The sequence below is a fragment of the Dendropsophus ebraccatus genome, chromosome 5 (assembly GCF_027789765.1).
Source record: "Dendropsophus ebraccatus isolate aDenEbr1 chromosome 5, aDenEbr1.pat, whole genome shotgun sequence".
In the NCBI taxonomy this organism is placed as follows: Eukaryota; Metazoa; Chordata; class Amphibia; order Anura; family Hylidae; genus Dendropsophus; species Dendropsophus ebraccatus.
Genome location: NC_091458.1, coordinates 128709666 through 128728541, shown reverse-complemented (window position 1 = coordinate 128728541; position 18876 = coordinate 128709666). Strand labels below are relative to the sequence as shown.

General features: G+C 41.8%; 1 protein-coding gene across 1 annotated transcript in view; it reads right to left on the bottom strand.

Annotated features, from left to right (window-relative positions):
• Window positions 1-18876, bottom strand: part of PPM1E (protein phosphatase, Mg2+/Mn2+ dependent 1E) — a 136858-nt gene that overhangs the window by 39210 nt on the left and 78772 nt on the right. Inside the window, exon 2 of the mRNA XM_069971226.1 lies at window positions 2786-2904. Within this exon, the coding sequence (XP_069827327.1) occupies window positions 2786-2904 (119 nt within the window). The remainder of the gene's footprint in view (window positions 1-2785; window positions 2905-18876) is intronic.

The window sequence follows — 18876 nt, the reverse complement described above, 5'->3', positions numbered from 1 at the left end:
TGCCAACAGATTCCACAGCGCTTATGGATTATGTCCATGGGAAAGGACCCTAATAATTGGCCACTACTTGTGCGGTTTGTCCCCCAGGCGAGAATTCACCAGCCGGCCGTTGATAATGTGCATGAGGCGTGTGCAATGTTCAAACTCATCATGGCAGTGATGTCGTACTGGCCAGTCCCTTTCTGGCTCTGATGATGTCCCGTATATCAGGATACGTAATTAAAAGCCAGCTCCAGTGGCATTGCGTTGTACAAATGAAGCCGAGGCCTGTATACCTCACTTCACTGCCTAAATAGGTCATATCATATGATACTGTATGTAAAAGGGGCTTGTCATAGCTAGACAATCACTGTCTATACTGTATGCCATGCAAGAGCATATTCATGTGGTCCTTGCTTGGGACCACCCTCTTAATAGGGGTGGAGAATTACTGCTTCTATTGAAGTGTATGGTGTAATTGTACGGTGTAATTGCTGAAACAACTTCATCATTCACCATCTTCTAACCACAGGGGAAAGCCTACAGCATACCCATCCACCTCTCTGCAGTCCCCAGTAGACTTGAATTATGTGATTTCACAAAACGCAATGGAACAACTTAATAAATATACCATCATTCTCATTGTATTGCGTTTCCCCCTGAATTAAATTAAATACTCAGCTCCTATACAGCTGACCCCTGAAATGGAGAGTCAAATAAGGCTTTTTACACAGGTTGATTATTGGATGAATGATTATTTGTAGGAACGCCCAACTGGTACATGTAAACAGGCCAACAGACAAGTAAATGCTCATTTGTTGACTGATTATTTCATTTATGCAGGCCTGAAAATCACTGTTAGTCGCACATTGCTCCATGTAAACAGAGGATGTGCGGCTGCCATTGAGGAGAGTGAAGGGCTACAAGAACTATCTAGAACTAACTCCCTGCTCTGTGGTTGAGCCATGTAAGAGGCTTCTTAAAGGACAAATAAAAAGCTTTTTCCAGTAACTGAAACACATTACAAAGTTATAAAACTTTGTAATTTGCTTCAATCACCTGTCTGCCCCCTTTCCCTCCCCCCTCAATCCCCCAGCAGGAAGTGAAGTAAACTCATTCTTACCTAATGACTGTTGACCCCAGGCTGCACTGTGGCAGCCATTTTGTGACAATGACATCATCAAGAGGGAGGCGGGTCTAGGCCCTGTCAGGCCAGCCTCTCTTTGTCAGATGACTCAGATGGCTTACAACTTGCTTAGAGCTGAGCAACCTAACAGTTCTACAGAGTCAGTTAGACATCACAGGAGAAAGTGCATCATGGGAAAGCCCAAACCAGTAAGTGAAAAAAAAAAAATGAAGACAACAACTGGAGCTTCAGTTCAGTTTTTTTTATCCTTTGTCCTTTAAATGAGCGCTGATCTACTAGATCAGTGCCCTTTGGTGCACACACCGGCCAGTCTGAAAGTTAGGGCCTATTGCCTATATCGGTCACACAACCCTATAACTAAACCAAATATACAGTAAGCTATACGGAGAAAGGTATTGGAAAGCCTCATAATCATTGATACAGGTGTATAAGATCAAGCACCAACAAACGCAGTCTGCTTTTACAAACATTTGTGAAAGAATGGCATGGTTGGTAAGTATGGTATGGAAACACTTGACTGGCTGCACAGAACCCTGACCTCATCCCTACTAAACACCATTGGGGTGAACAAGAAATAGACTATTTGCCAGATCCTGTCATCCTACATTAGTGTCTGGTCTCACAAATGCTCTTCAGGATGAATGATGAAGATTCCCTCAGACACACCCTTGTAGAAAGCCTTCCCAGGAAATTGGAAGTTGTTTTAAGTCCAAAGGGGGATTGACTCCCTATTAATGCCTATGAATTTACTATAGGATGCCCTAAAAGCTCCTGTAGGTATAATGTGTAGGTGTCCGAATAGTTTTGTCAATATAGTATATGTGGCTTCCAAGTGATTGCTAAATCATCCATCTTACCTCAAAGACAAAAGCCACTTAAAGGGGTACTCTAGGAAAAAAATTATCAGTTGGTGTACGCTCGGCAGGAAGTGAAGTTTTTTTTTTCCAGTCTGACACGGTGCTCTCTGCTGCCACCTCTGTCCATGACCAGAGTAGTAGCAAATCCCCATAGAAAGCCTTTTCTGCTCTGGACAGTTCCTGGCACTGTGTCAGACTGCAAAAAATACTTCACTTCCTGACACAGTGCTCTCTGTTGCCACCTCTGTCCATGTCAGGAACTGTCTAGGGCAGGAAAAGTGGACAGTTCCCGACATGGACAGCGGTGGCAGCAGAGAGAGCTATGTCAGACTGGAAAGAATACTTCATGTCTTACAGGACAAACAGCAGCTAATAAGTACTCGAAGGCTTGAGATTTTTCAATAGAAGTAATTTACAGATCTGTATAACTTTTTGACACTAGCCGATTTAAAAACAGTAATCAATAATAAAAGTAGTCTTACAATATGTGGACATAAAATATATATGCATATAATACTAATCATTATCCTTATGATTTTTAGATCTACATATGTGGCCCTGTGCGTATATCTTCAAAAGCAATGTATAGACACATATAATAAACGTCAGACGTGATAAGTTTTTGTGCCCATGCAGGGGACAGACATTTAAACTACTGATACCCTAATAAAAAAACAGAAAAACTGAATCCAGGAGATAACAGAAGAGAGTCTCCAGGTGGACAGTCCTGATTAGTTTTATCAACAAAAAGTCAAAACTATAACAACAACAACATAACATGAGAAATAGATCCTTTACTTACGTATGATGCCCTCGGTGCCATCCACATGCTTTGGTACATAGTATGCAGACAGGTCGCTTTGCAGTATCTCATCAGCCGTTGCCCTTGCCAAAGCAGCCGCCAGGAAAGATGGGCAATTACTACAGAAAGAAGACAGAAAGAGACGTTAGTCAAACAGCCCTAACAAGTGATTCCTGGAACCAGAGGGCAAAGGAGAACTGGCAAAATACAATTCCACAGTTATGCTCCATAACAAATTATATTACAGGTTAGCAGGCTGCTCAACTTCTTCTAGCAGATTGAGTTATGGTTTCTATTCCTGACTCTCCCCATCCCTCTTCAGAGAAATCAGGTGGAGCCACAAGAGAACCGACAACCGGACGTTCTTGTGCATATCTAATATTGAAAAATGTGTCTCATTACCATTAAATCACTTTATTAGTGGTCCTCATACCCAACATAAAGTTGGACTCGTTCACCTTCATCTTATAATTCATCACAATAGTACTTATAGCCTTGTTCCATTGAAGTGAATAGAGCTGAACTGTAAAGCCTCAAGCAACCTGGGGATAGGTGCTGTTTTTGAAAGAAAGTAGCTGCATTCATTTACAATAAATTGCAATATCAAATTCCTCCTTTTTTATTACACCTTTTAGAAATTCCCTTTAACTACTTTCTTCTTCCATCTTATCAACCATTTTCCTGCTCTCCTTCCTTCTTTTTTTAAAATGGATTATGATTCGCTTGAACTTAGCAGTTTCTAATTTTAATGTTATCACACGTTCCACTTCTGGTTACTCTACATGTAATGTACCTTGTTTTTGAGCTAAATTCTGAAGGAAAGGGAAGAGAGAAAGGAAGGAAAGGGAAGAGAGAGAAAGGAAAGGGAAGGGGAAGAGAGGGAAGGAAGGAAGGAAGGAAGGAAGGAAGGAAAGAAGGAAAGAAGGAAAGAAAGAAGGAAAGAAAGAAAGAAGGAAAGAAAAAGAAGGAAAGAAGAAAAGAAGAAAAGAAGGAAAGAAGGAAAGGAAAGAAAGAAAGAAGGAAAGGAAAGAAGAAAAGAAGAAAAGAAGAAAAGAAGGAAAGAAGGAAAGAAGGAAAGAAGGAAAGAAGGAAAGAAGGAAAGAAGGAAAGGAAAGAAATAAAGAAGGAAAGAAAGGAAAGAAGGAAAGGAAAGAAATAAAGAAGGAAAGAAAGGAAAGAAGGAAAGGAAAGAAAGAAGGAAAGAAAGAAAGAAAGAAAGAAAGAAAGAAAGAAAGAAAGAAAGGAGGGAGGGAATGAAGGAAGGGAAGGGAAAAAGAGGGGAGGAAGGAAGGAAGGAAGGGGAAGAGAGGGAAGGGAGGAATGAAGGAAGGAAAGGGAAGGAGGGAAGGAAGGAAGGGAAGAGAAGGAAGGAAGGAAGGAAGGAAAGGGAAGAGAAGGAAGGAAGGAAGGGGAAGGAAGGGAAGGGAGGAAGGAAAGAAGGAAGGAAGGAAGGAAGGACGCTGGATAACATCTTTAGTATGTGATATCTATTATGTATGGATTTGGCTGTCCAGGCATGATGGGAAATCTAGTATTGTAACAGCTGGAGGGCCGCAGTTTAGAGACCCATGCTATACACCTTATTGTGATACATGTACCCTTGCTGCCTTGGTGGAAACAAGCTAAAGATCCATTGGCATTTATTTAATAATTTATCTAAAATAAGTTTCATGTGCCATCCCATACAAATATCTGAAGGTTGAAAAACTGAAGTTAAGTGTCCGCATTCACACATTCCCTTTTGAATAACTTACCTTCTATACGTTCTTTGACCTTTGGCTCAAGGTCAAGCAATGACCCCATACACATTAGTATAACACTCCTTTACAAACATTCATCCTGCTTCAAATCATCAAGACTGAAGCCACCGTATTCAGTTCAGTATTCAGTCTTATGTGTCTCTCCTATGTAGGAGTCAAAACATTAAACAGAAAACTTTCAAATCTAACCAAATTATATTTTTATAAAACCCAATACAGAGTGAGGACGTGTCAAGGGATCTCCGCAAGGTGGATCTCTAGATGACTGTGTGGAGGAGCACTGCTACACTAGCTATTCCATTTGCTGTTGTGTCACCTTCCCAGGTACCATTTCTAGCAGGAGCCATGTTATTAAATAAAAAGGTCTTGGGAGATTTATTTCTTCCTTTCTTATTTCTTTTTATTTCCCCTGAGATCCATAAATAGTATGCACTTCAAGAACTGCTTGAACATTTGCTTTTAGCAAAAAAAAAAAAGATAAAGTATCCTAGCTGGTCTTTGTAATTTCATCCAGAGTCTAGAGCGGGCCGGTGACATTAGCAGAAGTCATTTCCCATATCAGCGCTTGAGCTGTGCGACTTGTGTGCTCCGGGCGTGCATACATTACCAGACAAAGGGACACAGGCAGATTGAAAAGACCTTCATTAAAAGAACACAAACAGCAATATAGCTCAAATAGTGGAATGCAGAGTCCCAGAAGAAGTGAGGAAACATCTGCCGGAATAAATACAGTCTATTCCAATCTCTCTTACTGCGCAAGAATGGGACTGAAGACGTCTTCATGTATAAGCTGCGCGTCAAGCGTTCTTAGGTAACGTAAGTGTAAAGAGTTCTAAAATAATAACTAAAACGAAATGATTTCTGACATTTCAAGTAAAAAAGTGTGCAGTCTATTAATGTAGGGGGGGGGGTGTTCTGGGATTTATAGCCGAAAACAATTAAATTATGAAAATTATCTACATTTCAGTTCACACTGGCACCCCCCGGCTATGATGGCTCTGTCCAATCCATTCTGAAATAAATGCCAACACAACTTGCACACCTAAGGCCCTATTCACACTTTTATTGATTTTCAAGGTCTGTGGATTGTAGTCCACTATCTACCTCTGAACATCCGTGATGGCATCAGTGTCAGTGTTTTTCACGGGTCTGTTTAAAATTTTTAAACAGATTTTTTAAAATTACACTGATTACATCACATCCATGAAACATATGGGGGGGAGATTTATCAAACATGGTGTACAGTGAAACAGGCTCAGTTGCCCCTAGCAACCAATCAGATTCCACCTTTCATTTTCCACAGAGTCTGTGAGGAATGAAATGTGGAATCTGATTGGTTGCTAGGGGCAACTGAGCCTGTTTCACTTTACACCAGGTTTGATAAATTTCCCCAAAGGATCGCATAGACTTCTATGGTGAAATCCATGCAGTCAACTCGTTCGAGTTACGACAGGTCTTATAGAACAGATTGCAGATAGTGAAAAAAAATTAAAAAATAAAAAAGAATAACAGATACATGTGAATAGCTCAATAGAAAGCAATGGGCTAGAATATTGTCAGTGAGCATGGACAACTTCACGAACCGTGAATAAGGCCTAAAGGTCTCCATATGCTTGCGGCAGTTTCGGTGTATAAAGTGGAGCTTCCCGAGACTGGCTGCAGCTTACCCCCGCTCCATAAAGAACACAGTAATGTTTGACCATGCCGAATGTTTGTGTGTATGGAGAGAACAGGAGAGAACACTCAGCAGCAAAAAAATCTTTCAATCAACAGTTACTGAAGGTGTATGGCCACCTTCAAGCGAATGTACCATTAGATACAATAGGTGTCGGCACAGAGTTGCTTATCCATGTCTTTTTTTCTTTTTTTAACCACTGACCGGTTTCTGGGCAAGACATCGGTGAATTCCTGAGCACCGGCCCGGCATGAGGCACTGGAGACGGGCCTGCTGCCCCCAGTGTGACGAAACTCCCTCCCCTCTGTGATATGGCTCCATTGATTCTAAGCACAACAATATATGTTGTTATAAGTTATAAGACTCACGCTTGTGTAGTGGGATGTGTGACCCAGCATGTAATCATTAAAAAGGCACTATCGCTAACTTTTTTTTTTAACGAAATCCACAGGGCTTGTGATAGTAGCGGTTTTGCAATATACTGTATTTAAATCAACATTACACATATGGCCACTGGGTGTCTCCCTTTACTGCACATGTGTACAGCTACTGCACATCCACATTCAGTAGCAGAAAATCCTAGAAGGCTTGAATTGTATGGTCAGCTCTCCTATCACACAGCACCAAAACCTCTGTAATCACACAGTGACGTTATACCAACTGAATTGCTATATAACTAGGAGCATTGTCACCTGGTAAGCATGCAGAGTTGATATCATAATTTTTAAAAAGTTGTGTTGATTTCTTAAAAAATTAAAATAAAAAAAAATCACAACAGGTATGGATTAAGGTGGTATTCCAGAACATTAATTTTATATTTTATGAAACGCCCATTAAAAGGACCCAATCAGCCCAATCGGGCTGATATGGTTCCCTGAACTTCTGTATACAGCTAATGCAGCAGCCGTGGCATGTACCAGCCGCGGCTACAGCAGTAGCTGTATCCCCAAAAAAAAAGGACTTTAATCCCTGGGCGCGTGACAGGCAGCAGCGGGGAGGTAGTCATTTGGGCGGCTCCACGCCCGTATCTAGTCTCTGCACTCTGCCTGTCAACACGCTCGGAGGGATGATTGACAGGCAGAGAGGCCAGTAACGGACCTCTCTGCCTGTCATTCATCACTAAATACAGGTTGGGAGCCGCCCAGATGACTACTTCCCTGCCACTGCCTGTCACGTGCCTGGGGGATTAAATACTTTTTTGGGGGTATACAACTCCTGCTGCAGCCGCGACCGGTATGTGCCGCGGCTGCTGCAGGAGCTGTATACAGCAGTTCAGGGAACCATATCAGCCTGATTAGGCTGATTGGTTCCCTTTAAAGGTGATATACTGGATTGGACAAACATGGCTGCTTTCTTCCAAAAACAGCACCAACCATGGCTTGTGTCTCGTATTGAAGCAAACCTTCATTGAAGTGAATGAGGCCACATACCTTCTGCTGACAGATGTGGCAATGTGTTTGAAATAAATAAATTACAGCCGTGCTTGGGTAATCCTGTACCACCCCTGCAATGTTACAGTTCTATGCAGTAGTAGTGGTTTATCATTTGTTCGCTTGTCGTTATTCATTTACATGACATAGACGCAGTGGCTGCCAACAAGATTGGCAGAACACTACTCTGCTTCCATGGCACTTATAACTACTCTAAAATCAGCAGTAAGCGCCGGGTTATATCCTGTCTTTGGAAAGGGAATTTCAACAATAGGATGCTGAGACCCATACTGTACTGAGTAATGACATTCTCTTGATGCGTCCTCCTACAAGAGAATCACTTCAAGCTCCTGTCGAGATGGTATAAGAAACCTGAATGGCTGCATGCGTACAAACTCGCTTCATCAGACGGGTGTTGAAGATGCCCAAGTCACACTGGTTCATTGTGGCATCTGTGGTGGAGTTGCCCCGTACTAACACCTTTCTGGAAAAAGGTGGAGGAAACTCAACCAGGTGAGTCTGCAGCTGTCCATGGCGATATTTGCCTTGGGCCTACCCTCTAAAAGGAGTACACCCTTCTCCAAGCAAAATGTAGCCATACACTAACAGCAGCAAAATCGATCAAACCATTGAAATGGAAGCAGATGGACCCACCAACCCTGACTGAGAGGTTCAATAAAGTAAACCCAATCAGCAGATTTGAGGAACTGACTAGTTGGGCTGCTAGGACTCACAATAAACATAAAACAAACAATGAATGTACCGTATTTTCTGGCGTATAAGACGACCCCTGACTTTGAAGAAGATTGCCAGGGGTTCGCCTTATACGCTGAAAAATGTTAACCCTTGCCTGACAGCAGCAGGGTTTCCCAACTGGAGCCTTGCTGCGGTCAGGCAGGGGTTGTTTTTTGAACTGCGCCCACAGCGCCAGTCTATTCCCAAGCACTGGTCCGCCCTAAAGTACTGGGGGCAGGCCCGACAGCCCCAAGAGTGACAGAACCCCCTCCCCTCTGTGACACAGCTCCATTAGAATCAATAAATCTACGTCACAGAGGGGAGATTGTCACATTGGGGACTGTGTGGGGAATTGGGCGGCAGTCCTAAAAAAAAAAAAAAAAAAAGACCCGCCCCTGATATCAACTGTGTAATTATTACGAAGAGGGCAGTCGTACGACTGTCACTAGTGACTATTATACTGAAGAGAGAATGCAGAATAGGAGCAACTACTGAGAATTATATAGGCTTCTCCTGAGCAAATCCTGCAAAATGCTAAGAATAAGGCTAAAGTAAGCAAAAGTGAGCATCACAATTTGAGATTTTATAAAACTTTCCACAGCTTTGCATTTTTGTTGCCTTTTCCAAACAGACTCATTGCCACTAAAGACCTCATTACGGGAGTAAATTGTTTGCAATTGCATTCCTCTTCATTATGGATGCCATGTGGGTGTTACATAACACACTTACAGCAGCAATTCTAACGGTCTGGGGAGCGGGCTACAGAATACAAGGAAAGGTTATGATGGGCATTTTCCAACATTTAGAAGCTATAAGACAAAAAAAGATTTATGTATAGGAGTCCATTAGTGAATATTCCATTCAAACATATACCGATGATTCCATTTTCTACTGTATGTTTGCAGAAGCCGTGTGGTTGATGTTGTAAGTGAACGCAAGGGATTCTTTTTAAAAATAGAAGCTGGATGCACATAAAAAAAAAATCTACATGTTCCCGATTCACTCGACCAACTGTCTCAGGACATAAGGATTTGCTCCAAGAAAGTACTGCTTGTGGTGGCTACTGGCCAGGAGAACAGCTCTGCCCATTCTGTGCCATGCTGTACCCCAAATAGAGCGATACCAAACAAAAATATGCAGAATACAAAGTTTTTGTTACACAATAAGGCCTTGTTCTTGTTCAGCACCATTTTAGTGGTATACCTCAGAAAACTTGCTGAACGGAGGCTTTTGACTCCTGAAGTATACTATACGTTAGTATACTGCCTGGTCGGTTTTCTTTATACCACAAAGCTACTATTAAAATAGATATGAACATACCCTGAGCTATAGTACACACATCTTTACTAAAATAATATTGTTCTATCAGAGATTGCTTTACCATTAGTGTATTAGGTCTCAATGTCTTTTTTGAAGACTAAACTAATTATTTTACTCTTTCCTCATAACTAAGATGCTCCATGTCCCTTTATAGATTAGTTAGTACCCAGATACATAACTCTACATTTATTCACATTGGACCTCATTTGCCAAGTGCACAAACCGTGTCAGACTGGGGTATCTGGGGCCCACCAAAGGAAATAATCCTGGGGGCCCACCAATGAAGAACCAGTGAGAAACAACATGTCAGTCTGTGTTTATGCAGGTTCTAAAGCTGGGGGCCCAAAGGAGGATCCTCTGGTGGGCCAGTCCGACACTGTGCACAAACACTCAGTGGGGGAGATTTATCAGAGGGTGTAAAATTTAGACTGGTGCAAACTGCCCACAGCAGCCAATCACAGCTCAGCTTTCAGCTCTGTTAAAATGAAAAGTGGAGCTGTGATTGGTTGCTGTGGGCAGTTTGCACCCCACTTCCATAGACTGCACTGTACTACAGAGCTTGGTGTCATCTGCAAAGAAAGAAACATTGCTGGTAATTCCATTTTCTTTATTATTAACAAATAATTTAAGCAGGAGGCGGCCAGTTCGGGACCTTGGGGTACACCACTTATAACCGGGAACCATTCAGAGTAGGAATCATTGACCACCATTCTCTGGCTTAACTATTAGAGAGAGAATGGTACACAGTTTTCAATCCATTTACAAACTAAACTTCCTTAACCTATAGACCTTAATTTACCAATCAGGCATCTACAAGGGACAGTGTCAAAAGCTTTTGCCAAGTCCAGATATACTATATCCACAGCTGCCGCTCTATTCAGGCTTCTACTGACTTCTTTATAAAAAAACAAAACATGACGTTGGTTTGACAACTTCTGTCTCTAGTAAAGCCATTATGTGGACTATCACTTATGATACTGTTACCCCCTACATATACCCACATGTAGTCCCTTTAAGTCCCTCAAAAAGTTTTCCCACAATAGACATTACAATAGAAAGAGCCCTTTCTAAAGATCGGCACTACAATACCAGTCACCAGAAAATCCCTGAATATTACGTACAAGAGTGAACTAAGTCTTCTAAGAACTCTTGGGTGTAATCCACCAGGTCTTGGAGCTTTGCTTGCATTCGGTTTATTTATCTTGGACCATATCTACAGTAAGCCAGTCCAGCACATTACATGACATGTTACCAGTACAAGCCCAGTCTACCTCAGCTCCTCCTTCTTTTGTATATACAGAGCTAAAGAACCTATGCAGTAGCTCGGCTACTTTTACAACCCTTGCACAAAAAAAACACACATTTGTTTTATCGTTCTCATAATGGAGCTGTGTGAGGGCTTGTTGTTTTATGCATGATGAGCTTTGGCTTTTTCATTATTTTAAATATCTTTTTGGATATTTTAGCATAACAGAGGGAGCCCCTTACCTTTAATAACTAAAGGGCCTTTTACATGGGCCGATTATTGGCCAGGAGCCTAGCTAGAAACGCTCCTGTAGCCGATAATCAGTCCACGTAAAAGTGACAGCCACCAGCCGAAGACCGGGCAAAGCCAATTATCGGCTAATCTTCTGCTATAAATGTATCTTTAATGGCCACACGTCTTCCTGTGTAAAAAGAGTTTATGGAGCTAAGAAAGATAAAGACAAACTGACAGCACAAATATATATATCTGCGCTGTCAGTTTCTAGACCATAAGCAGCAATCTATACTAACTGTGCTGCTTGTGATCCGGCATCTGGCTTCTCCAGTCTTCCAGTTGTATCCTCAAGCCGCCATCTCCTCTGGTTGACAAACAGGAGGAGGTGAGGCCTGAAGATACAGCCAACGGCCGGAGGACTGGAGAAGTCAGATGCCGGATCACAAGCAGCACAGTAAGTATAGATTGCGGCTTGTGATCTGGAAACTGACAGCGCAGATAGATATCTGTGCTGTCAGTTTTCCGGGCTGCATCAACACCACATGGTTCATCACTGCAGCCCAGGCCCCTGGATTTGTCATGCAATGCGAAGGCACCGCAAACAAGCCCCGAGGATTGGCACTCATTTGCGCCTCCAACGGCCGACAAATCAGGATGCATTGACATCTGAGCAGTTAAATGGATGTGATCTACATTCTTCAATCCTTGGACCATAGTGTCAGGTTTAATATGCCCTTACCATCTCCACACTGTAAATTTTTGGTGCTTGGCATTAACATGGTGACAGTACCTTCAATATATGGTATATGACCCCAAAGAAATAAATGCTATGTCCACACGTAAAACTATTTTTTTTTTCTCAGACAAGTTTTGATGGCAAGGTGTATGACTGCAAAATCAGACTACACAGAGTTTGCAGTCTGTCACTATGCCAATAGTCTGGTGCTATGCAAGGGTCTAGATAAAAGGTGTAGACAGAAATGAATAGGAAATAGTTTTATTTCTCAACTTTAAAGGCATTGTAATTTAAAGAAGCCTTTAAACACATATTATATGAATATGTGGTGTAACTACTAACGAAAAGACCGACAACACCATTATACAAAATAGACATAACATTTTGGAGCTATAAATATTAACAGGTTTGACAGGCAATTTGTTCCAAACATTTTAATCTGGGTTTAACTAATTGCTAATTAAATCTTAGTATACTTGATAAAATTGGCAAATTAACTCAACGGTTACTAAATTTGGACAAAAATTTGCTATGCCGGTAGTGGAACAGATGTATGTAATACAGTATAGAAACTTTTAATTACTTTGCTGGTCCACAATGCCAAGCAGAATTAAGACAATTTATAACATAATTAAAACATACATTAAACAATATGCCATAAAAGCCATGTAATCTATAGAAACACATAGAATCAAAAAAACATAGCCAATTAGGTTAGGCCTCATCCACGTTTTTATTGTATGTATAAAAAAAAAAAACACACACAAAACTGCAGATCATACTACTGGCAGGCAGGAGAGAAGAAGAGGTTTAGTATGCCTTCCTGGTCTCTTTAAGGTTTTATACTTTGTGTCCGTTTTCAAAATAAAGAGACTCTGTCAGCAGGTTTATGCTGTCTTACCTAAGGGTAGCATTAAGTAGTGACAGAGAAACTGAACAGAATGATGTATCACTAACATTGTTCTGTGCAGCCGATTTGGAGACATCCTGATGAATAACATGGACAATAAGTAGTCCTCTCCATTATTTGCATGAGCCCAGTAGTCCTCAATATTCATGAGAAGCAGAAAACTCCGCCCAACAGCTGCTGATTGGTATTGGTTTGGTTATCAATCCATGCTGTGTATAGCCAGTCAACTGTCAATCAGCAGCTGGAGGATGGGAGGAGGGGTGTGGTAAGAATTCTATTATCCTGCATATTAGGAGAACAGCTGAAAAGAATTATGGAAGCAATACACTGCTCTGTTCAGCATTTATATCACTAGCTTATGTTGCCCTCATTTAAGGCAGCATAAACCTAGTGACAGATTCCCTTTAACGCCTTAACGACCCATGACATACCTGATACGTCATGGCACCACTAGGGGGTTCAGAGGGGAGCTGCCCTGCAACCCTGCTCTGAACTGCCGTGATCCTGATTGGGACGATTTCATAACCATATTACAAGGCACAGTGTCAGGTCACCGCCCGTTTCCGCCTCTTTCCCTGCTCACTGCCTGTGCTATTTTAAGCACAGACAGCAAACAAGGAGGTGTGGGGAGCAGCAGGAAGGGCTGCCTGGAAGATCCTTGGATTGCTCGGGCAGCCCATTAAAGTCAGTGGTGACATTGCTGATACAATTGTGCTCTTTCAACACGTTGAAAGACCACAATCAGCCGACATCATGCATGTCGGCTGATCGTGGTCCTACTACACCAAACATGCCCAAGTATGGCCGATAACAGTTTCGTGTAGAAGGGCCCTTAGGATGGGTTCACACAGCATTACTGCTCTATGTCCCAGGTGTGTGCCATAGTTGTGATCGTTCATAAGCCGTCAAGAAAGGATATTGATGAATACCGCAGCGAACAGACGTGCAGTGATTCACTTAATGGCCTGACCCTTGCAGCTAGTGAAAACATTCAGGCAACTTTGGGTGAATACACAATATTTTGATGTACTCAATAGCATGGTCTACTGCGCTATTGTCTCCAGTGAATTTTTTTGTACAAGCCAGAAATGGTCCAAGTGATGGCACTAGAATGGACCTGCCATATTATCAATGTATGCTGATTATATATATATATATATATATATATATATATATATATATATATATATATATATATATATAATCATTAGACATTAATAATACAGATCTCCTTATAGAAATGGCGGAAAAGAAGACGCTGAAAAGACTTTCATGTTATTTAGTTCTAGTCTCTACTTATCCCATTTTATTTTGCACTTGTATCATCAGCCAGTGTATCTGAGTCACAATTTTACTCTTCTGAAAAGTGGGTCAGCACAGCTATCAAAGTGTCTACATGGTTTAGTGTAAGGCTTATATTTTCATGACATCTGCACAGAGGCCAATGTGAGCTGCATTCATACCAGACTCCAGAGCTAAAGGAAAGTACAACCCTGCAGGAGTCACGAGAGGAAGACTACAGAAATCATTTGGAAAATAATCAAAATACAATTTTTTTTGTAAAAATAAAACAAATGTGAGAACAGGTGAAAAAGTCAGGATTTTTACAAAACAAGTCGTAAATAATTACAGTGGTACCGTGGTTTAGGAGTAACTTGGATTGAGAGCATTTTTCAAGAAGAGCTCACAGTTTTTCAAAATTGTAACTTGGTTTAAGAGCATTGCTTTGGTTTAAGAGCTCCCTGTACTGGGTGGGAGGGGGAGGGGCGTGGCCTGCATAGCACAGTCTACAGCACTGTACTCCGACCCAGGAACTCTCCCTCGCATTCCAAATCATAGCAGACTCACTTCAGGCTGGGGCTTGCATCAGGGGACAGGACTGTGGAGGTAATCTCTTTATAGCTGTAACCCCTCTCTCCCTGGACAGAGTGCTGCTATACTGTACTCAATCTATACCCTGCTCATCCCTTCATGTTCCCTGCAGTCTCTGTCTTTTAAGAGCGCATTTGGATTACAAGCACAGGGCTGGAACGAATTATGCTCGTAATCTAAAGCACCACTGTATTATTTTGCAGATCTTAACCAATTAAAGGGGTGCTCCGGTGAAAAAAAAAATATTTTCAAATCAACTGGCATTTGAAAATCATACAGATTTGTAAATTACTTCTAATTAAAAATCTCCAGCCTTCCACTACTTATCAGCCACTGTTTGTCCAGCAGGAAGTGATGTATTCTTCCCAGTCTGACAGTGCTTTCTGCTGCCACCTTTGTCTTGGACAGGAACTGTTCAGAGCAGGAGAGGTTTTTATGAGGATTTACTACTGCTTTTGACAGTTCCAGTGGCAGTAGAGAGCACCATATCAGACTGTAAAAAATACATCACTTCCTGCAGAACATACAGCAGCTGATAAGTACTTGAAGACTTGAGATTTTACAAATCTGTATAAAACTTTGACACCAATTGATGTGAAAGCAATTATTTTTCACCAGAGTACCCCTTTAAAGCCATAATTCTATACTGTGTGCACACTGCCGTGCAATTTCCCATTGATTTCAATGAAGCGTATTATTACATTGAAAATACAGCTGTATTTTCTACCTTTAATTTTGGTCATATTTTGCTTTTATTTTACTGTGTAGCGTAAACATGATTGATCAAAACCAGTACAAAAAGGGAAGAATAAGCTGTGGTCCGAAGCAGCAAATCAGACTCCAGATCTTTTCAGAGGCCTTTTATAAAAATAAAATCTGCTATAAGCCACTGACCCACTTTCCTCTAAGGTGCACAGAATAGCTGACTAAGGAAACCGTTTGCTCAATTTTACACATTTTGCAGGCTGCAACAACTGTGAAATAACCATTGCCAGAACATAGTACCGAGAATGGTCTCCGCATTAGCGGTCACCAGATTCTTGCACAACAATAAGAATATCTGTTGTCACCAGAAGCCCTTGGCCTAGGAGTGATGCTTGGAAAACACTACAAAAAACAGGCGGAGATTCCGCTCCACTCAAAGAATTGATTTTGAGCGAAGTCAGGGGCGGTTCCTCTCTGAATTTCCGACTGTTTCCCATAGTGTGAACAGGCCCTAAAGCATAGACTGAGCTGCAGCAGCCCCGTTTAACAGCTGATTGGAGCGGGTGGCAAATGAAGGCCTAGCCTGTGAAGAAGTATCATCTTTGCATATATACACAGTATATATACTTAACAGATGCAGTGCATTTATCCAACAAAGTATATGTTGTAGTCATCGGATTGAGGTAAATGAGATAACTGCAATACCAGGAAAAAGGTCACTACCCAGTGTAAGGCACTGTGCCTGATAGGAAATAAAGAGGCCAAAGCACTTGCACTAGCACATTGGCCCTTTTAATCAGCTAAATGGCAAGGGTGCCAGGAACTGGACATTGAGTGGATATTGATGTTACATCTAAATGATAGGAAACCACAACAATCACTGAGCTTAAGGAGATCAGCAAAACATCCAATGGAGGACTCAATCAAGAATCCCCATTGATACATTGCCCCATGAAATATATAAATATGCAGTTCGGCAGGTGATACAGTTATTGTCCTTAAACACAATTTTTACATTTGCAGCCCTGTGTCAAATCTGCGTGGCCTACAGTGTCCTTGACCTAGGCCTGTGACGCCCCTTCGTCCTGCCTCCCCGCCCTCCTCACCATTAGGAATGCCCCCGGCAGGATTTCTCCTAATCATCACTTGTCAGAACACTGCACCTATGCTGGATCATTAAGGCACAAGTGATGATTAGGAGAAATCCTGCCAGGGGCGTTGCTAATGGTGAAGATGGCGGGGAGGAGGAACAGAGAGGCAATGTAGGCCTAGGGCACTGACAATCTAGGCCACACCAATTTGACACAGGGCTGCAAGCTTAAAAGTTATTTCAGGACAATAACTGCATCACCTGCCGAACGGACCGCAGGACAGATCTTGGATTAAAAGCAGCTATCTGAAGGTACAAGCGGTTGGGGGGGGGCAGATTGTGGGTACAGAGTTGCACATATTGGGTGCAGGAAAGGAATTACCTATCCTTGCTCCCCAGCTCTTCACCTCTGCCCTGCCTTGGTCTCAGAAGTATAACTTCCAATATGGCGGGACAGGTACTCTATCGTGATCAATGGGCAAACTTTGTATATAGTACCTTCATATCCCCCCATCTCAGACAACAGTGAGGTAAAAGTGGAGGGCCACTGAGAAAGGAAATATAGTACCTGGATCACCCCTCCAAATACTTTAAAAAAAAAGTGCCCACCAAGATATACAACCATTGTCTCCACCATGTACATTCCTCTTGCAGGGGTATAATGTGTGTTCTGATAACGATGTATACATGGTTATTAAGGAGAGGATTCTAGAAAAACGTAGCGCTCCTTGAGACAGCAGTGATTAGACCATTATTTTTGGTCGGCTTATAACACAAGGAGAAAAGAGGCAACATACAAAATCTATTCGAACAAAGATCCAACTCTCTTTTGTTCCATTCAGCTTTGTTAAAAATGTTAAAACTGAATGCTGAATCCAGGTCTGAGTCAGAGCTACTCCTGAAAAACAGATAATAGATGTTCCTCTCGGTAACCACATCATCCTGGAGTCACTGGACAGCCGAGCCACCAAAAATGTATACACAATTACCATTGCTATAGTTACATAATGCGACACAGCATTACATCAGGTCTCTATAGATTGTCACAAGGCCGCTTCACTCTTTTCAATACTAAAAATAATCGCAGACAAAAACAAGCAATATTTTCTGAAGGCTTTGCATGAAAATCTTACGTCGATGCAGACGCAGATACAGCTCTAAATATAGCAGCTATGCGGCCTTGAACAATAATGGCCAAAATACAAAAGGAAGCATCTGATTTATTTAGTTAGCACTGTTACTTTTTTTTCCCTGAATTCCAGTAATAAAAGAAATTGTGCAAATATATTACAAAACAATACTCATATTAGCATAATTTTTATTTAGCAAACGGACATGCTGAATTGATGTCTCGGTGCATCCGACCTACCTATGTGCCGTCAATGAAATCTACACCGGTCCTAAGCTGAATTTTAGCCATAATTTAGGACAAGTTTAAAGTAACTCTGTGCCCACAAACTGCCCCCCCCCAAACCACCTTCAGATAGCTGCTTTTAATCCAAGATCTGTCCCGGGGTCCGTTCTACAGGTGATGCAGTTATTGTCCTAAAAAACTACTTTTAAATTTGCAGCCCTGTGCCAAACGGCTGTGGCCTAGAGTATCTGCACCCTAACCTTACACCACCCTAACCTTACACCACACCACTAACCTACACCATCCCCTGGGGATAGGCAGATTGTGGGTACAGAGTGACTTTAATAAAGTCCCCACTTTATTTATACTTCTCTACATATTAATTAGAATTAAACGGCAAAAGGAACAACTGGTTTCATTGTGAACACTGCTTCCCATGTAACTTAAGAGGGTGGTATTACACTAGATCTACACTTGCTTACAGAGCATCGCTTATCACATCGATTATCGCGCAGAAATGTCCAAGCAGCACTTGCTTTAAAGAGATGTACTTACCTGCCCATGCTCCCCCAGTGTCCTTCAGCCTGCTCTGAGAATCCCCTCTCAACACTGACACTTCTGATCCAGTCTCTGAAGTGACAGGCCTCTCAGCCAATAATTGGCCGAGACAGGACAGCGCTGCAGCCAGTGATTGGCTGAACGGCCGGTCACTTTAGAAATGAGTTCAGAAGTGGAACAGGAGGCTGTGGTGTGCGGAGAATCCCAGAAACAAGCCCGGATGACACTGGGGGAGCATGGGAAGGTAAGAATACCTCTAATATTTTCTTTACCCTCATATCAGCGGCTGATGATTTTGAAAGACAAAACGAGTGGTACACACTATTAGACCAAATGGTATGCTAAGCTCCCTTATTTTTTTATAGCAGTTCTGCAATTCTAAATCTCTATAGTAACCACATGTCTCAGTATTTGCAGCGTGCTGTTGCACTTTGCTGCTTTTGTATGCTGCTTGTTCCGATACACA